General features: G+C 38.8%; 1 protein-coding gene across 2 annotated transcripts; it reads left to right on the top strand.

Annotated features, from left to right (window-relative positions):
- The first annotated feature begins 3,037 nt into the window (after positions 1 to 3,037).
- On the top strand, positions 3,038 to 18,744 carry EAF2 (ELL associated factor 2). Of its 2 annotated transcripts, XM_014065397.2 has the most exons (6): positions 3,038 to 3,256; positions 5,709 to 5,803; positions 7,234 to 7,370; positions 8,053 to 8,201; positions 14,789 to 15,052; positions 17,849 to 18,744. In XM_014065397.2, exons 1-6 carry the CDS (start codon positions 3,154 to 3,156, stop codon positions 17,893 to 17,895), a joined length of 795 nt encoding a protein of 264 aa, XP_013920872.2. In that variant the 5' UTR covers positions 3,038 to 3,153; the 3' UTR covers positions 17,896 to 18,744. The 2 variants fall into 2 exon arrangements, with proteins under 2 accessions (XP_013920872.2, XP_087567977.1); XM_087711851.1 differs by lacking the exons at positions 3,038 to 3,256; positions 7,234 to 7,370.
- The last annotated feature ends 1,246 nt before the right edge of the window (positions 18,745 to 19,990 follow it).

Raw genomic sequence — 19,990 nt, 5'->3', positions numbered from 1 at the left:
GTAGCCGCTGCAAAAGCTACCGCTTCCGCAAAGGGCCCTGCCTCAGGCCGGTCAGCTGGAAGGAGGCATCAGTCGCGCCCCCAATCCAGCCACCGCTTCCCGCGAAGGAAGCTTCTCTATCGGAGGCTGCTTGAAGCCATTTATACCAGGGCTTAAGGCTGCAGCCTGCAATTGTTTACCTTCTCCCCGAAGGTGATCTAGTTCTAAGCGTGGAACAGGATTACGCGCTTCCGTCTCCACAAGAAAGAGGCGTTACCAGCGCAATCTTGCTGCTGCCATTGAAATCGTTCTCCCACTTCTAAAAGTTACTTTAGTTGGGATCGGGGATTGCTCTTATTTAACAATGAATGGAAAGGCACTTTAGACATGCATAGCCGCTTCTGTCTGACATAGAGGCGTCCCGCGCCCCGCAGCTGGGTCGGACATAGCTGCGGGGCGTGGGACGCCTTTATGTCAGATAGAAGTGGCGGGGCGCTTTTTTTTGGCTTTTGCCCTGTGGGGCGGGCAAAAGCCTCTTTCTTGACAGCAGCCAAAAGCAGAAGACTTTAAAAGCAGAGAGGACCTATGGAAAGCTTCAACGAATCAATGCTGGATGGAACCAAAGCCACCCTGCTGCTCCGGCGCTGGAGGCAAAAGCCACCCTGCCGCTATGTCCAAAAGCCCTGGCCTGCTGCTATGTCCAAAAGCCCTGCTGGCCGTTATGTCCGACATAAAAAATAAAGTGCCAGCCCGCGCGCCAGCAGAGGTGGGTAAAACACACATACACACAAACACACACAAATTACTTACAATAATACAATTACTTACAAATTACATTAATTTTGAATTCCATCCCCCTGCCTCCGACCCACATATCTCTGTTCCACAGAGGATTTCAACTCTGCTCTTGTCTGCCATGATGAAAATGTAAAAATGTAAAAGGAAAAAGGCAAGAGCTGCTGAGGTCAGGCTGGATTAGCTGCTTCCAGAGTCTCCAATGGATGACTCTGCTTAACTGTTTAAAAAAGCCTCTAAAAAAAGTGCCCTCTACAGGAGGAGGCGAGAGAACCACGTGCCTCATCTACATAAGGAATTTTTTGGCTTTTAACCCTTGCTTAACTCTGCTTGAGTGATCATAAAGATAGACTAAATGAGGCACGTGGTTCTCCTGCCTCCTCCTGTAGAGGGCACTTTTTTAGAGGCTTTTTTAAACAGTTAAGCACTAAGCAGAGCCATCCACTGTGACTCTGGCAGCAACTACCTCAGCCTTTTTCCTTTTAATTTTTTTTTCTTTTCATGACAACAGTGGTGAGGCCCTGCCTCCCCTGACTGCACGTCACTGCCCTCCAACATATTAGTCCTGGACCACAATTTGCCAATTATATTTTAGTTCACAATCACATGTTGTATGAACTTAGCTCATATGGCTAGTCAGTGAATAAGCTTCTCATGCAGTCACACCTATATTGGGATTACTTCTATATCCTCTCCAGAGCCAGCAAGATTAAAATATTGTGATACTGGGCAGGACAGATCCAAATTCAAATGCCCACTGACCATAAAGTTCACTAAGAGATTTCCCATCAGTTTTTCTTAATCACATGGTTGTTATGGATTCAATAACCTCTGTGTAAACCATCTGAAGGAGGGTGGGGATTTAAACCCCACTGCTGAACCGGTAGTCCTTGATTTATGACAATTGAATCCAAAATTTCTGTTGCTAAGTGAGACAGTTAAATGATTGAAATGTAATGTGATTTGAATATAAGTAAGTGAATTTTGTCCCATTTTAAGATGTTTCTTGCCACAACTGTTAAGTGAATCCTTGCAGTTGTTAAGCTAGTAACACAAATTTTAAAGTGAACGTGGCTTCCCCATTGCCTTTGGTCATCAGAAGGTGCACAAGGCAATCCCATGACTCCAGGACACTTCAACCGTCATAAATACATGGCAGTTGTCAAGCTTCCAATTTTGATCTCAGGACAATGGGGAAGGCTACAACTCTTGTGTGAAAAACATCCATAAGTCACTTTCTTCAGTGCCACTGTAACTTCAGTCACTAAATGAAAGGTTGTAAATCAAGGACTACCTATACAAGACACTGTGATAAGGTGGGGCAAAGAAGGAAATCGACCGAAAGTCATCTCAGGGATGTAAGGATGTGGCAGGACTTAGCCAGCGCTGAGTGATCTCAAAAGAAGCCGAACAGGTTAAATATGGGTGAAAACATAGTTACAGAAGACTACCAAATCCCAGAATTATATAAGTAGTGGAGGTAAAACAACAACAACAATCAAAGGAGCTAATGCTAAATCACCCTCGAGCTTCTGACAAAATCATAAATCACAGGGACTGGAGCTTAACTGTGGGAGAGATTGAGGTTTTTTTTTTAAAAAAAAGCCACTTTATAAAAATAAGCGAGACCTAAATGAAGAAAAATGAAGGAATTAGTAACCCCGTGTCAGCTTTGCAAAAGCCAGTTCATGTTATTTCCCTCCCCCCTCCCTCTGTCCCAGCATCAATTCAGTAACTGTCCGCGTCATAAAGTGCTCATTGCGGGCACGACGTGGCCGCTCAACCTCCCACCCCTAAAAAAACCCTCATTGAACCTCGGCATCAACTCTCTCTCACCCGCCTCGTCTCCCGACCGGAAACGTTTATGGCGCTGTTATGCCAACGGTTGTGAGATCACAAGCGCTTCCAGCCAATAGAATCAGTGCTCTCACACCTCGGTGAGAGAGAATCGCTTTAGCTGCCTCCCATTGGCGGGCCTGTTCCTCGCAGTTCTCATTAGCATAACACGTCTTCCCTTCTTAGAACCCTGAGACGCACCGACGCGTGGGGGACGGCTTTATCTGACGGCCACTGACCGGCAGTGGGCGTGACCTCCCCAGACGGTCGCAGCCAATAGGAAGGGAAGGCCCTTTTCCTTCCCTTCGCCTCACTCTAGCCTCCCTGAACCGACTCCGCTTCTAGAGGAAAGGAAGGCGGCGCTCGGAGCTCCTCATCCAGTGAGGAGCGAGCGGTAGTCTGACAAGGGGCGTGGCCTCGCTCGGCAGCCCCGCCCCTTTCCCCCAACTGGCAAGCGCGAGAGATGTACCAGTGCAGTGGAAGCAGCTGTTGGAGAGAAGAGGCGAGCAAGAGAGGAAGGAAACGGGAAGCGGGGGTCTCGGGATGAACGGCGCGGCCCGGGCTCTCTTCGACAGCAAGGAGCGCGTCCTGTTGCTGGGCGAGAGTTTCGAGAAGCAGCCGCGCTGCGCTTTCCACACCTTGCGCTGTGAGTCGAAGCGGGAGCTTTAACAGGCGGAGAAAAGGGACGGCGGAAAAAGTTGAGGCTTCGCGAGTGAGCTCCGGCTTAGGAGTAGTGGGGACCCCTCGGCTGTTATAGTCAGCCCGTAAGGCAAGAGGCCGACAAGAGAAGGTTGTGGTGTGTGTGTGTGTAAACTTCGGGGACAGAGACTCAAAATCTGTGCCAATGGAATCGAATTTTTCAGGATACGTTGTTAACCCTGGTGGTTTTTAGCCCGAAAGCCTAAATTGTACCCCTGCTGACGTTTTAGAAGAGTCTTTCGAGGGAGAAGGGACGCGTGTGTCTGTGTGTTCAAATATGTCCATAGTATTTGGGCTTTTGATTTTCAGGAGAAAATCATAGGCAAAAATGTCATCCATTTGAACCCTATTTATTTTTGGAAAAGCAGATTGAAGATCAATATTTTCACTGCCTGACTAGGTGGCTCAGTGGCTACGACGCTGAGCTTGTCGACGTTCGAATCCCTAGTTCAGGTCTCCTACGTGAGCAGGGGGTTGGACTGGATGACCTCAAAGGTACCTTCCAACTCTGTTACTGTGTATGTATGTGTGTGTGTAATGCAGTACATACAAACCCACGCCCTCAACCCATACACACTGTGTGTGTGTGTGCGCGCGCGCGCGTGTGTGTTGAGGGTGTGGATTTGTTTTAGATGGCAAAGCAAAACTCAAAACTCAGGCTGCTTTTCCCGCAAGAGGATGAAGGGGAAAGAGCCAGCTTCAAGGGATGCAATTATAAACGCAGCGAGGCAGCGAGAGATTTCTCCTTGGTTCCGGAGTAAAGTTGCGGTGGGAAAGCTCGCCTGCCTTAAGGGGATTAAACGTACCGTATGTATCGGTTTCGTTCTGTGACTTCTCCGCTTAGTCAGTTTAAGAGCCCCTCTGCTTTTTTTTTTTTAAAGGGAAAAGCAATTCGAGAAACAGGTAAGGGGAACCTCCTGAAGTTGACTGGGAGGTGATCGGAAGGGAAACAAAGTTGGCGGGATTGTGGCGTGGCTTGGGAGGGCTTTGAGAAATAAGCTGGTTTTCCAGAGGTTGCCCAACTGCCTCCCTATCTCATAAAAGACAAGTGTTGAATAATAGTTCCCGGCTAGATGAGCTTTTATAGGTGAGAACATATTTCAGGTATAAATATCTGGGATGTAGAACAGTGTATTTTGAATTGGATTCTTAAAAATTGTTTTGTTTATATAACTGTTCTACTTCTATGTGCTTTTAAACATTTCAAATTCAGCTCAGAGAGGAATATAAACCAGTTACCACTACCCAAATCATATTGTTCTATTCATAGTATAAAAAAGATCCAATTTTTAGAATGCTTGTATGCATTTTGGGGTGTGATGGCATTTTGTACAATATAGGACAATTATATTTGGCAGTGGATCCTGTTATATTTATCACAACTGTCATTATTGTTACAGAATTGTAACCTAAAGATTTCTATTTACTTAGAATAGATCCACATTGTAGAGTGCTTAAAACCTAAGCTCTCTGCAGTGTCAATAATTAACAGGACAAGTTAACAGAATCAAGGGCACATTTGACATTTTTAGATAAAATAAGTATAATCTTTATTGTCATTGTACTTAAATACAACGAAATTGGTTGTAAATAAATGCAACAACATCCTGGAAGTAAACAAATTAGGTTTGTAACTTTTTAATCTTATGAAATACGAATAAGAAATAGAATAAAATATTTGTTCAGCTCATTAAGAAGCAATCGTCACTATATATATCTTTGGAGGTTGGATTAGAGCAGTGATTAATTCCACTGGATAGAAATACGTATTACCAAAATTATAAATCCTGTTATATGGATGTGGGAATATTTGGATTTAAAACTTGAAATATTTTTCTTTCTGAATCTTAGTTCTTTATTTTCCGTTGAATGTGAAAATTAGTTAAAAATGGATCTGTTTAAAATTGATTGACATGTTTTTGTAAAAGAGTGCTGCTTAGAAATGCAAAAAAACCAAAAATAGTACTTTCTCTGTAGCAGTGTGCGCGTGCACACACACACACACACCTCAAGTTTCAAAGGGCCCTAAAGACCTGGCTTTTTCCCCAGGCCTTTGTTGAGCATGATTGACCCCCCCCCCTTTCTTCTTTTTCTTTGTTCCTATGAAGGTTTGTTATCTCTGCCATCTTTGACTTTGTTCTATGTTGAGCTTTTTTTGTTTTAATTTTTTAAACCATTGATAAATAGCCCAGGCTATTTATCTAGGAGTTGAGTGGTATGGGAACTTAATTATTAATTTATAATAAGTAGTGGATTACTCCTAAGGACCTCTGAATAAGACTAAACAAGACAGATAAACTACTAGTAGAAAAGATTTCCATTGAATAATGTAACTTTTCCATTTATCTTGTAAGTTGATCAATATTTATGGAATCATAAATATTTATGATTTTATTCAGATGACTTCAAACCTGCATCAATTGATACATCTTGTGAAGGAAACCTTGAAGTTGGTAAAGGTGAACAGGTAACAGTAATGTTGCCAAATATTGAGGTAAGATTTTTGTATTCCTTAAAAAGGCATAGCTATATCTTAAGTGTGATTACTTTTATGTTAGTGCATGAAGAATATAATTATCAAGGTAGACTGTGCAAATGGGCTATTATATTAGGGGATTGGTAACTTCCAAGATGCTATTGAACTGTAGAATAATGGAAGTTGCAGTCTTACAATTTGTATTTTATGTGTTTACTATGAGGATCTATGTTCTGCAACAGATACTGGCTACATGTGAGAGCAATAAATAGCAGGAAAATCCTTGTGTTGATTCTTGCATTTGACCACTTTAGAAGTATCTTTGTAATAGCTGCACAAAAGTGATTAATGATGACAGGATAACAGATCCGAAGTGCAAAGCAACTTTTACTGGGTTTTTTTTTATGATAAGCCAGAAACCTTCAACTTTTAGACAGTCTAATTAAGGAAAGGTGCTGTAGCAAATTGTGCAATTGCTCCCAGTACTTGTTCCCTACCAGTCAGGACTTCTCAAAAAGCAGGCAACTTTGTATTACCTAATTCTCCTAGCTTGTTCCTCTTCATAAGTAAAAAACAAACATTACTTACATTTCTCCTTGTTAAGTATGGAGTTTTTTGGTTTGTTTGGCCACACCTGATAGAATGAACCAAGTGGGGAAGACCAGTTAGGCAAAACATGATATGATAAGTGAGAATATTTGTAGCTCAAGGGGCTTGGTACTGATGATGTTAACTAGTTTGGGTAATGAACCATCCGCAAGAAAACAAGCAAGCTTAGAGATCACCAAGGACCCCTCATAATATGATATGATTTGTGTTATTTGTGACATATGAATCAGGCTGAAATTGATTTATTGAGAACATATAATAGTCCTATTGATGAGGGAGATTCATCTTCAATTCTGTTAAGATATCAAAATATTTTCGGTAAACCGTAAGTTAAAAAACGCACATAGTTACTCTTCTGTGCTAGAACTGTAAAATTGCTGTATGTAATCTTGAAGCAAACTAGTATTTTCAAAAGTTGTTTGTTGCACTATAATTTTGATAGAAAATTCAACAGGAAAAAAAGGAAAGGCAGCAATTCATGGCAGTAATAGCTTGCAGTTACTGATGCAAACATAAACTTCTTTTTTAATAACTGAGGAGGGATGTTAATTAAGGAGATGGAATGAAATTCTTTGTAGTTATATGATAAACAAAGGCCAGGAATTAACTGAGCTGGGCTGGACTGAATTCAGTGTTCTGTGAAAAACCAAAAAAATGTAATTTCATTATGAAACATGAATCCTAAGATTGGCTTCCCTTTTTTATTTTTACAGTGAAATAGAGACTCTTGAGGTTATGTGTGAAATGTGAGGGCTTTTTATTATAAAATATAGAGCTCTTCCCTAAGAGGAAAAAAAAACCTATAGTGATACTAGTAATTCTTTTCTGATTTAAAATAGGGCTCTACTCCACCAGTAACAGTTTTCAAGGGTTCCAAGAAGCCATATCAAAAAGAATGCATCTTAATAATTAACCATGACACTGGCGAATGTAGACTAGAGAAACTTAGTAGCAATATCACAGTGAAGAAAACCAGGTGGGTAGAAAAAATAGCCAAGTTGTTCCTTCTTAAAATGTGATAGTTGCTTTGGGATAAAAGTTCTGATAAGCATTGGCCTCATGAGTGTTCCCTTCCCTTATCATTTTCCAGGGTAAGTAGGAAGTGCAATGCGAAAGCTGTCATGTGCTTGGATTTTAATATTAACCACAGCTAGTGATTCAGATGTAAATTTAAACTATGATTAACTGAAACTGAAAAGCTGTTATGCCAAACAGAGCATGGAGGTTCAACACTCTTCTAATTTTCTTTCAGTTGTACTCTACTACATGTTCATATCACTTGTATAGTGGCTATTGAAATGTAAGGTATTTTGGAAGATTTCAATGAGAAATGGGAATTTATTTAAATTCTATTCTGTCTCCAGACAACTCTCATTTGCTTTCTTTAACCCAATTTCTGAGCATGCTCACTCTCTTTAATGTTGTATACTGGAACACATTTAACTGTTTTCCTGTAGCAAGTTTAGACTTGTTTATTTTAATAAAAACCTTAGCACAAGTTCATGAAATAACTAGTCTGTAACAACTGTATTATGGGTAGCAGTCATTATAGTTATCCATATCACAGAACTTCATTTATTTTGTATATTCTTTAAAAAGTGTTGAAAAAGCAAACTATTACATATTTTTCAAGATTTTTTTTTGATGATCTGATGCAGAGGTGAAGGCAGCAGCAAGGTGCAGTCTCGTATTGAGCACCACCAGCAGCAGCTAATGAAACACACTAATAAGATGCCAAACATCCACAAATCATCTCCACCAAAAGAAAAGGTGTCTCCACCTTCTCCTATGGATGATATTGAAAGAGGTAAATTATAGCTATATTCCTTGAGATTGCGGAGTGATTCCGTAACTTGAAGACTTTGAGACTGAAGTTTTTTGCTTAAATTGTCCTTGAGAAGATAAGTTGGTCGGGGTGGGGTAGCAGCTTCAGTGTCAGGGATTCAGTATTCAGCTAGGATTCATATGATTATTTATTCACAATGGATACCCTGCCTGTATGCAGAATAATATATAAAGGGAGAAGGTTTTTAATCTATTTTATAGATTAATAAGTCGAGGACTACACACACACACACACACTCATTCATATCCATATAAAGGTAGTCCTCAACTTATTTCATTTAGTGACCATTTGAATCACAGTGGCATTGAAAAAAGTGACATGACCATATTTCACAATTATGACCCTTGCAGCATCACCATAACAAATGTGAAGTCATAAAAACATAAAAGTTGTAAAATGGGGCAAAACTTACTTAACAAATCTCTCAGCAACATAAATTGTGGTCATAAATTGAGGACTACCTGTATCCAGATGTATTGCCTTTTAAATTATTCTTGTCTTGATCAAGTAATTTAAAAATGGAAATGATATCTTTAAATTAAATTCAGGTACAGAGAATTACATAGTTTATATTCATGTAGTTTTCCTGGGAGACTTACAAAAGTGGTTTCCGATGACTTTTTCAGATTTTAAAAAAATATTTCTCAATCTAGCGAACAATCCCAAGATTTCCTATGGAGTATCCAGAAACTAACTAGATCTGATCCTGTCCAGGTTTTTCAGGATCTGGCCAGGGCACTATATAGAATATTTTCTTGTAAATAAACCTCAGAATTGAGGTTTGTTTCTGCTTTGCCAATCCCTTTTATCAGCAAAGATTTGGCGGGCACAACACTTGTAGAGTTCAGAGGATGCTCCCTGTAGTATCCATAAGTCAGCTTGTTTTTTAAATGCATAGAAAAACATTTTGCAAATCTAGCACAGAGATATATAGTGGACCAGAAATAGTGAAAACCATGGAATTTACCATTGTCTATTCTAGTGCTCCTTTTTTCTGGCTATAAATACTAATAAAAAAAAGATTTATTTCTTCTGAACCAACATGAAAACCAGATGAGGAAAAAAGCAATCAATCCCTCTTCTGCAAGATTGCTTCATTTTCATGTTGGTTGGAAGGAAAGCAGCTTTGGGAATGAAGTGTTCTCAGAACAACTTATTGTTTTGAAACTTTGAAACAACTTATTATGAAATTCTGTGCAATTCTGTCAATTTAACTTCTTACTTGCATGTCACCTGAATCACCAGAATAGTTCTAGGTGGACCGGTTGCGTCACACACTGGCCACGCCCACCCCAGTTTAACAAAGGGGAAAAATTGTGATACATCATGTGATGACAACGTGACACTCCAGGTTGGACACCCCTGCTCTAGATGAATTCACTATAGTAAAAACTGCTTCCTCATCTGAACTGCAATGCCCATGTCATAAAAATGTATCCATGTGTTTTGAGTGGGTGGATGTTTTTTGGGGGTGGGTGGGAGAGAGAGGTTAGAGATGGATATTCACGGCTCCTATTTGGAGCCATTATGTAATTATTGTCCATGGCTCCAAAGATTATGAGGGCTATAGAACAGGTTTTTTTTAATTACTTCTGTTACTGCACTGGTTGCAATATGTCAGTCTTTTCATTGATCCTTTATTCTTGCCAGTGTGGTATAATAATACAAAACCTCATGCTACACTACACAGATATATAACTGAGTTGTTGCCTTTCTGTTAGCTGAATTTTCTAGTCATGTTGATCCTGTTTATATATTCTCTTGGTCACTATCCTCATTCTTTACTTTCTTTGATAATAGTCTCTAGTTTTATTTTTTATTTATTTATTAAATTTGTTTGCCGCTCGTCTTGCTTTGAAGTGACTCCAGGAGGCTTACAACATTAAAACCATAAAAGATAAATATTTCTGAAAACAATAAAAACAGAATTAGAATCCAAGTGAAGTTGCAGTTAACAGATGTGGGGTGAGGGATTAGGATGCATTGCGGCAGGGTGGTGGTGAGGGGGGATTTTCTCTTAATTCATCCACCAATTCCAGTGTGGTGTTCCCCTGTTGCGGCCTCAAGCCATCTGCCAAAGCCAGGTCTTTAGGCTGTTATAGAAGGTCAGAAGGATGAGATCTCAGGAAGGGGGAGGGGGGGATAATATGTTCCAAATGTCCGGAGCCATAGCAGAGAAGGCTCTTCTCATGGACCCCAACAGCCCAAATTCCCCGATTGATGAAGCCAGCACATGTCCCCTTTGCTGGCAGAGGTGTGGCGAGCCAATCCCATTGAAAGTCCCCCCCCCCTTTATGGTTTTATTTTTACTAAGATTTTGCATGGATACACATGCAGTTGTCTAGATCTGAAATACCATTTTCTGGGGATGCTGCTTTTCAACAAAATTTGGGCCATACTGAATTTGAATTTTGCTCCTTTGAATGGCTTGGAAGTTGTGCCATTTTTTCCCCTTCCGTTAGTAACAGTAGGAATGTCACACTTACTTTACATACTATGTAAAGTAAAATAGAATAAACTTCCAGCTACATAGTGTGGCAGATGAGTAAGAAAAACTTGGTGGATGGTAAATTAATGTTAAAAAAATAGTAGCTTGTTGTACTGATGGCCAGGGCATTCTTCTTAGGCAAAGTCTTTGAATATTCAGGGGAGGGGGGGAGATACAGGCAGGTGTTTCTTTTGTGACTCAACTCTGACTGGAAAATCTTGTCATTTAGTTTCCTCAATAGCTGCTTTAAAAAAGTACCCACTTGCTGCAGGGGAGGGTGTTTAAGATTACATTAAAATGGAGAGGTTTTTTTCTAAGGTTGAATGCTTTGTTTAAGATTTTTTTTTCCTGAGTCACACAGTTCCAAAGAGGTTGCCCAGCATTCTGCCAACCTGACAATTACCCGGCAGGGAAGGATCTTCCAAGAGTGGGGTGTGGTGTAGTGTGGTGGATAGGAATGGCAAAATATTTTTTTTTTGCATTGCCAAGTGGATAGCTAGTATTGGTTAGGGCATAAGTGAAATGGACTCCATTTAATTAAATCATACACGCAGAAAAGTACTCTTGAATGAATTAAAAATTAAACTAGAAGACAACCTGACAGAAACTGCACTCATACAAAATTCAAGATTTCTTACTGCTAATGCTGAATTGTTTGGTGCTGATCATGGAAGCTTTGGTGAGATTGAGATAGATACAGGTGAAACTCGAAAAATTAGAATATTGTGCAAAAGTCATTTATTTCAGTAATGCAACTGAAAAGATGAAAGTAATATATGAGATACTCATTACATGCAAAGCAAGATAGTTCAAGCTGTGATTTGTCATAATTGTGATGATTATGGCTTACAGCTCATGAAAACCCCAAATCCACAATCTCAGAAAATTAGAATATTGTGAAAAGGTGCAATATCCTAGTCTCAAAGTGTCCTACTCTAATCAGCTAATTAAGCCATAACTCCTGCAAAGGGTTCCTGAGCCTTTAAATGGTCTCTCAGTCTGGTTCAGTAGGAATCACAATCATGGGAAAGACTGATGACCTGACAGTTCTGCAGAAAACCATCAATGACACCCTCCATAAAGAGGGAAAGCCTCAAAAGGTAATTGCAAAAGAAGTTGGATGTTCCCAAAGTGCTGTATCAAAGCACAATAATAGAAAGTTATGTGGAAGGGAAAAGTGTGGAAGAAAAAGGTGCACAAGCAGCAGGGATGATCGCAGCCTGGAGAGGATTGTCAGGCAAAGGCCATTCAAAACTGTTGGGGACTTTCACAAGGAGTGGACTGAGACTGGAGTCAGTGCATCAAGAGCCACAAAACACAGATGGATCCTGAACATGGGCTTCAAATGTCGTATTCCTCTTGTCAAGCCGCTCCTGAACAACAAACAACGTCAGAAGTGTCTTACCTGGGCTAAAGAAAAACAGACCTGGTCTGTTACTCAGTGGTCTAAAATCCTCTTTTCTGATGAGAGCAACTTTTGCATCTCATTTGGAAACCAAGGACCCAGAGAATGGAGGAAGAATGGAGAGGCACATACTGCAAGATGCTTGGAATTTGGAATTTGGAATTGATTTTATTTGTAGGCCGCCCTTTTCCCTGAGGGGACTCAGGGCGGCTCACAGAAACCAGGGAGAGGGGAATACAATACAATACAATACTACGACAACAACACATAATAAAATAATACGCAACATGCATACAACATTCGGGCGGGGTAGTGGTCCTTATCCCCAGGCCTGACGGGCGAGCCAGTTCTTCAAGGCTGTGCGGAAGGCCTGGACGGTGGAGAGGGTACGAATCTCTACGGGGAGCTCGTTCCAAAGGGTCGGGGCCGCTATTGAGAAGGCCCTCCTCCTTGTGGTTGCCAGCCGACATTGGCTGGCCGATGGGATGCGGAGGAGGCCTAACCTATGAGATCTTATAGGCCGTAGGGAGGTAATTGGCAGAAGGCGGTCTCTCAAGTATCCAGATCCACTGCCATGTAGGGCTTTATGGGTGGTCAATAGCACCTTGAAGCGCATCCGGAGATCAACAGGTAGCCAGCGCAGCTCGCGGAGGATAGGTGTAATGCGGGTGAATCGGGGTGCACCCGCAATCACTCGCGCGGCTGCGTTCTGTACTAGCTGAAGTCGCCGGATGCTCTTCAAGGGCAGCCCCATGTAGAGCACATTGCAGTATTCCAGCCTAGAAATCACGAGGGCCCGAGTGACTGTTGTGAGGGCCTCCCGGTTCAGGTAGGGTCGCAACTGGCGCACCAGGCGTACCCAGGCTTGACGTCCAGTGTGAAGTTTCCACAGTCTGTTGATTTGGGGAGCTATGTCATCTGCTGGTGTTGGTCCACTGTGCTTCATTAAGTCCAGGGTCAACACAGCCATCTACCAGGAGATTTTGGAGCACTTCATGCTTCCTTCAACACACAAATTTACGGGGATGCTGACTTCATTTTCCAGCAGGACTTGGCACCTGCCCACACTGCCAAAAGCACCAAAACCGGGTTCAATGACCATGGGATTACTGTGCTTGATTGGCCAGCAAACTCGCCTGACCTGAACCCCATAGAGAATCTATGGGGCATTGCCAAGAGAAAGATGAGAGACATGAGGCTGAACAATGCAGCTGAAGGCCGCTATTAAAGCATCCTGGTCTTCTATAACACCTCAGCAGTGCCACAGGCTGATAGCTTCCATGCCACCCCACATTGAGGCAATAATTGCTGCAAAAGGGGCCCAAACCAAGTACTGAGTACATATGCATGCTTATACTTTTCAGCGGTCTGATATTGTTCTATGTACAATCCTTGTTTTATTAATTGCATGTAATCTAATTTACTGAGACGGTAGATTTGGGGTTTTCATGAGCTGTAAGCCATAATGATCACAATTATGACAAATCACGGCTTGAACTATCTTGCTTTGCATGTAATGAGTCATATATTAGTTTCACCTTTTAAGTTGCATTACTGAAATAAATGAACTTTTGCACGATATTCTAATTTTTCGAGTTTCACCTGGAGAGAGAGAGAGAGAGAGAGAGAGAGAGAGATTTTGTCATAGAGAAAATAATGAATGTCTCTGAGCCTTCTCCAACCATTTTTACTATTTAGTATTAAAGGAATAATTGTGAGGTTGTAGTTTCCTTGAAGTCCTGAAGTCAAGATGATGATTTAAACCAGGCATTGTTGTGAAGGAAGGTTTAACATAGTCTGCCTAAAATCTGAGTGAGGTTGGCAGTGCTCCTGATTTGAAGCTCATCAGCAAATCCCATACAATATAATACTGCTGTTGCTTTAAGTTCATTAGAAGTAGCACAGTTTAGTTTGGCTTTGCCTCAAGATTGAAAATGCTGTATGGCAAATAGTATTTCAAACTTTAGCTACAGTCAGAATAAGAGTTGTATAGAACTACTGGGCTGAATGGGGGAACTGTTCTCAGCTTGCTGGATTTTGATACAGAATTTCTGAATTCAGTGCAGGTATATCTGCTAAGAATAACAGCTGTAATTGATTAAATTGATTTGATCACCTGATTAAACAATTGTTGCCTAACAGGCTATAGAAGGATGGGAGTTTTGCCATGTTGTTTCTGCTGCGATCACTTTAAAAAACAATGATGAAGCAGGTTTTTTCATACATATTTTGTATTTGCTCCTCAGGGCTCTACATCAATGTTCAAGATTGCTCAAATAAAGTGAGGTTTCGGGACCCTTTGCCAGGTTTTTTTCCAAGAGCATTTGTGAATGATCAGTATCAGTTTTGTGCAGAGGCCAGGATTGAAATTAATTATTGAAGAGTCTCCTTAAGGAAAAAATATGAAACATATTGAGCTGTGCTTCAGAAAGCCTTCTTATATATTTGGAGTTTTTCTTCCTTTTACAGAACTGGTATTTTCTCTTTTTATCTATTATTTCTTTGAGTAGAGATTTCAGCTATGGGAACATCTGATCCAATTCTAACCTCTGTACCACATAATTAATGATCTCCCAGGTTTGTGAACTGAACGTGATTATGTGTGCCTTTGTCTTACATTTTATTTTTTTTCCTTTTTTACATCGTATTTTTCAGAGCTAAAAGCAGAAGCTAAAATCATAGAGCAAATGAGCAGTTCTGATAGTTCATCGGAATCAAAGAGTTCATCTGCTTCATCAAGTAGTGAAAACAGCTCTAGTGATTCAGAAGAAGAAGGATCAAAGCTATCGCTTCCCTTGTCAATGCCACACCTGCAGCCACCGCATCCCATGATGACAGTATCCCAACAGGCATTCCCAGATGTGGATATTGGATATCGCAGAAGTCAAGAGAGCAGTGGCCGTTTGATGAATACACTGAGTAAGTAATAAAACAAAGCATGCTATGATAGACTTGGGCATGAGGAAACCACATGCTGTTAGTTACGACTTTCCAGGCACAGATTTAAGTTACACAACAGCAGTTTGGATTAGAAGGTGGGATAAAGGTTTCATTGACCTCTCATGATGCCAAATTAAAGATTATGGTTAAAAACAATTCAGCACAGATGATATCACCTACGACTGGTTTCAGGATTTGGGGTTTTAAAACAATGTTGTCCAGAAGCATTCATACATTTCAGAAATGATCACTGCAGTATAGTTCACATTTCACTGCAGTAAAATGTTTTGTTTTATTTCCAGGGCTGCTTTGCTAAGAACTGGTTTATATATATGGCCTGACATTTTTTTTCCTTTACCTTATAACAAACCAGCCTTTATCACAACCTAAAGCAAAGTAACTAGATAGATAGGAAGCATAAATGATTATAGAATTTTAGAATTTTTGTAGAATTTTTTTATATACAGTTCTCAAAATGGAACACACAAGTAAGTTGGCACTTCATAAGTAAATGGTAGACTCCTACCGTATTTTCCTGATCCAAAAATAGAGCAAAGGATTTTTCCTGCTTGATTCTGGGATATCATATATAATCAGGAACAATGGGAATATAAATTATAGCTTAGCTGTCAAAGCTAGCCAAAAATGATGCAACCAGTCATTTGTTTAGCTTGTGCTAATCTGTATGTATCTATATACTGTATCTTTATTCAGTTACGCTATTATCGGACTTGATTATTAACTCCAGTATTCTCTATATATACACCCCTTGGATTATATAACAATTGATACTAATAAAGAGTTATTTATTTTCCTGGCAATTCATTTAATTTTACTACGTCCTTGATACTTTTTTAATAATAAGAACATCTTGATGTTTTGAACATTGACAAAATTAAATTTTGGAAAGAAAACTTGCCTTCTTAAAACATTTCACTGTATCAACAAGGTCAATTCAGTTTACTGGAATACATTTTCCTCAACTACCTGTGAGGTAAATTGGGCTGAGAGAGGATGATTGGCCCAAGGTCACCCAACTGGTTTTCATAACTAAGGCGGGACTAGAACTCATGATTTCCCACTTTCTAGGCTGGTGCCTTAACCACTTGACCAAACTGGCCCTCAGTATGAACTTGATAAGGAAAAAAATACATAATAAAGCAAAATATTTTATAAAGTTAAATGAGCATATATATGGTCTTTACCTGGGCCACCTGAAAAACTATTTTTAAAAGCTTTTAGTGATGGAATTGGCGGTTGCATAGAAAACCCAGTGAGAAACAGCAAGGTTTTTATTTAGGTAGGATTAGCACTATATGTTCACTTTACATCCCAAATAGGTGAGAAAACAGCCCAAAAGGACTGAACTTGTTAAATACTATGATGAATAACTGGGAGGAAAATTTTGGAGAGCATTCATTTGGAGAATGATTGAATGGCTAGAAATTTGAACAAAATAATTGTAATCATTTGGCATTTTGTTTGGGCTCTGTTAACACTATAAGGTTGATGAAGAAAAATTGTTGATAACTTACAATGCAATATTGCCTTTTGTGGCAATGGAAAGCCAGCTTACTATTCTTGAACTTTCTACATAAATATTATATAATTAAACATAATATGAGAAACTTGAAAGAAACTGTTGATTTTTAGCATTAATTAGCCCGCATTTCTATATTTAAGTGCTTCTTTTATTTAAAGTATAGTTTATATTTTGCTTCTAGGACAAAGAAATGTATTAAATGTGTCCTTAATGTGTATGGGGAAAATTTTAAGTAAAAAACATGTTTCAAATTGCTTCTGGCTCAAGTATTTATAGCCAGTATACAGAACTGATGACCCTTAAATCTGATTGATTTTATGTCACAACTTGCAATTGAAATGTTTCTAGAAAGAATTATTTTTTCTACTTTGTATTGAAATAAATAGAATTGCATGAGATTTCATTTATGTCCTTGGGTGAAACATATTATTTGCAAATTATACTTCTCATGTCTACACTTATGATAAAATGGTAGTGTGTTTAAAGGATATTTAAAATGTTATTATTCTGAAGTTTAAACTTTAAAACCACACTGAACACAACTAATTCTGGTTACCTTGTTAGGACAGAATTGTACACTGTCCAAAGGTGGATATCTGAATCTGATCTAAATTTACAATGTTGCATGAAAGCTGTAAATGCTCAGTAATATATGATTTTCTGAACCTTTCTCCCCAAATATTACTAGATATATTCATAGACTTCTTTTTTTAGTTTGTAATCTTGCTCATCATTAAGCACACCTATGTTTGGCCAACTACCCTTTCTTTCTCAACTCACCTACATATAAGAAAACAAACACTCAATTGCTTCTCCCAATTAGTATTTTACTCATATTGCCACCCACCAAACAGCACTATGACAAGGATATTAATGCAATTGTCCATTCTATTGCATGTGATACTGTAGTTCCCATTCTAGACTTTTTGTGAATTTGCTAAATTGCAATCAGTTGTTACTAGATACTTTCCCTCTCAAAAAGCTAACCTTTATTTTAATTGACAAATTCAACAAGGTTGAGTAATGTTAAAAGCTTTTGAAAGCCTGGTGTTTTAATCCTATGTGTTAGGATTAAAAGATACAATCAGAGATGAGTGACTGGAAGTCCTGTATTTTTATTTGGAAAAAGAAAAGCAACATATGGAGTGAAAAGCACAGACTCCAGGTTCAGATTGTGCTGTTGGGTTGCTTGCGCTTCTTTACTATGGTGTAACTTGCCATTTTAATTTTAGGAAATGATCTACAGTTGAGTGATTCTGGAAGTGACAGCGATGATTGAAGATGCTTTGAAGTTTTGAAGATGCATTATTTTCCTTGCTGAAGATGAAAAGACATTTATTTTGCACTAAGTAATAAAATTAGAACCATGTTATGAACTTTGATAATGAAGTTGACTTAATTTTCATGACATGAAGCTCAGCATTCCTTCTGCCATAACTTTATATGGCTGTTGTAAATGTCTGGATATTGGGTATTTTAGCCAAGCCAGAGTAGCTTCTACTACCTCCTTTACTTAAAAGTTGAAACAACTAACTATTCTCTGTGACTTAAATGTGGAGGAAATATTTGTTTATAATATACATATTTTGGATAAAACTTTTACTTGAGCAAACATGTTTATAAGTAAGAGAAAACAAAAAGTTGATATCTGTTACGTTTTTATTTTTGGGACCTAATGCTACTAAAGTACTTTCTAATCAACAGAATGGAACTATCCAATTTTATGTAACAATTGAGCTGTAATGAATACAATCTGAAATTCCAAAAATTTTTCTAGCCATCAGTTTTTCCTCATCTGGGTATTGCTAAATTTATTGTCTATGGTAATAATGAATTAATAGCTTTAGTATCTTGACAACTTAAGGTATATCATTATATAACATAAATGTGCTCTTCAAATTATGTTAAGATCAATGAATTGCTTTTGGTTGGCTGAGAAATAATAAAATATTTATTATTTCCTTAATAACTTCTGTAGATATTGGAATATTTGTGATCCCTTTGCCCTTTAAAACTGATGTAAAATAGGGGAATAATCTCTGACCTCATAATTACAAAGAGGTTATAAAGCATGCAGGCAAACATAATTCTATAATAAATATACGCAGACCATACTTTATATATTTTACTACACTGGTGAAATATTTTCTTATGTCGGTATCCCAACAATTTGTCTCACATATAGAGCCATAAAAAAATTCTAAGATAGGGGCCAGTAATTTACTACATGTATTATTAGTGTGAATTCTAATACTTTGTGGAATAGCATGTTTATGAATCAGCAAGAAAGCTGGTTCTCAGCACTAAACTAATCTGGTCTTTTGTCAAAAAGATAATTGTCATTTTCAGAAACTTTTCCCTTGTGCTAATTTAATTTTTCGAGAGCTGAATAAGCATGTTCTTAGGAGTAAAACAAGATGTGACAAGTGTGCTCAAGGACTGGCTGTGGGAATATAAATATATTCTTAGATTCAAAATACGGTGCCAAGACACAGCATTTTGGGAGCTGTTTGGCGCCACAAAAGAAAAAACGAGAAATGTGAGGAAGTTCTCAGTTCTACCCCTTGTTCAGAACTAAAATACGTAGCTTCTGTAATGTCGATCTGTTGAATTTTTATTTCCCTTCAGCTGCATAGAAGGTACTTTTTTCTTGTTAGGTGAGCACTTCTGGAAGGGTACATAGTTTGAGGAGGGAGACAAAACAATTGGAACCAGGTGTCATTTCATATTAGAATTCCCCAGGTGATATGATCTTCTCTAGCCATGTATCTATTTAATTCATGTACAACTTGCAGCCATGTTAGATTATAACCACACAAATGAATTTTCAAAGGGATAGGGAGAGGCCAAATAAAAAAAATCATTGGAAGAAAAAAATAAAATAAAAACTTTCCTAAGGTATTGCCTCTATTTTGCAAGTCTTGCAATAACAGCTCAACAAATTATCAATTGCTTTATAGATGTAGTTAATATAACGTTATATAACGTAATATAATATAACATAATATAATATAAAATAATATAATAACACTACACAACACAACAACACAACACATACAGGTAGTCCTCAACGTACGACCACAATTGAGCCCAAAATTTATGCTGTTAAGTGAAAAATTTGTTAAGTGAGTTTTGCCTCATTTTATGACTTCTCACCATATTTGTTAAGTGAATCACTGCAGTTCTTATGTTAGTAATGTGGTTGTTAAGTGAATCTGGTTTTCTCATTGACTTTGTCAGAATGTTGCAAAAGGGGATCACATGACCCCAAGACACTGCAACAGTCATAAATATGAAAAACTAAGTCTTAAGTCACTTTTTTCAGTGCCATTGTAACTTTGAACAGTCAGTAAATGAACTGTTGTAAGTCGAGG

This window comes from Thamnophis sirtalis, unplaced genomic scaffold (genome assembly GCF_051295495.1).
Source record: "Thamnophis sirtalis isolate CommonGarterSnake01/CBP01778 unplaced genomic scaffold, rThaSir2_p1.2 scaffold_1, whole genome shotgun sequence".
NCBI lineage: Eukaryota > Metazoa > Chordata > Lepidosauria > Squamata > Natricidae > Thamnophis > Thamnophis sirtalis.
Note: the sequence above shows the minus strand (reverse complement) of the source record. Positions and strands in the feature narration are given on the sequence as shown.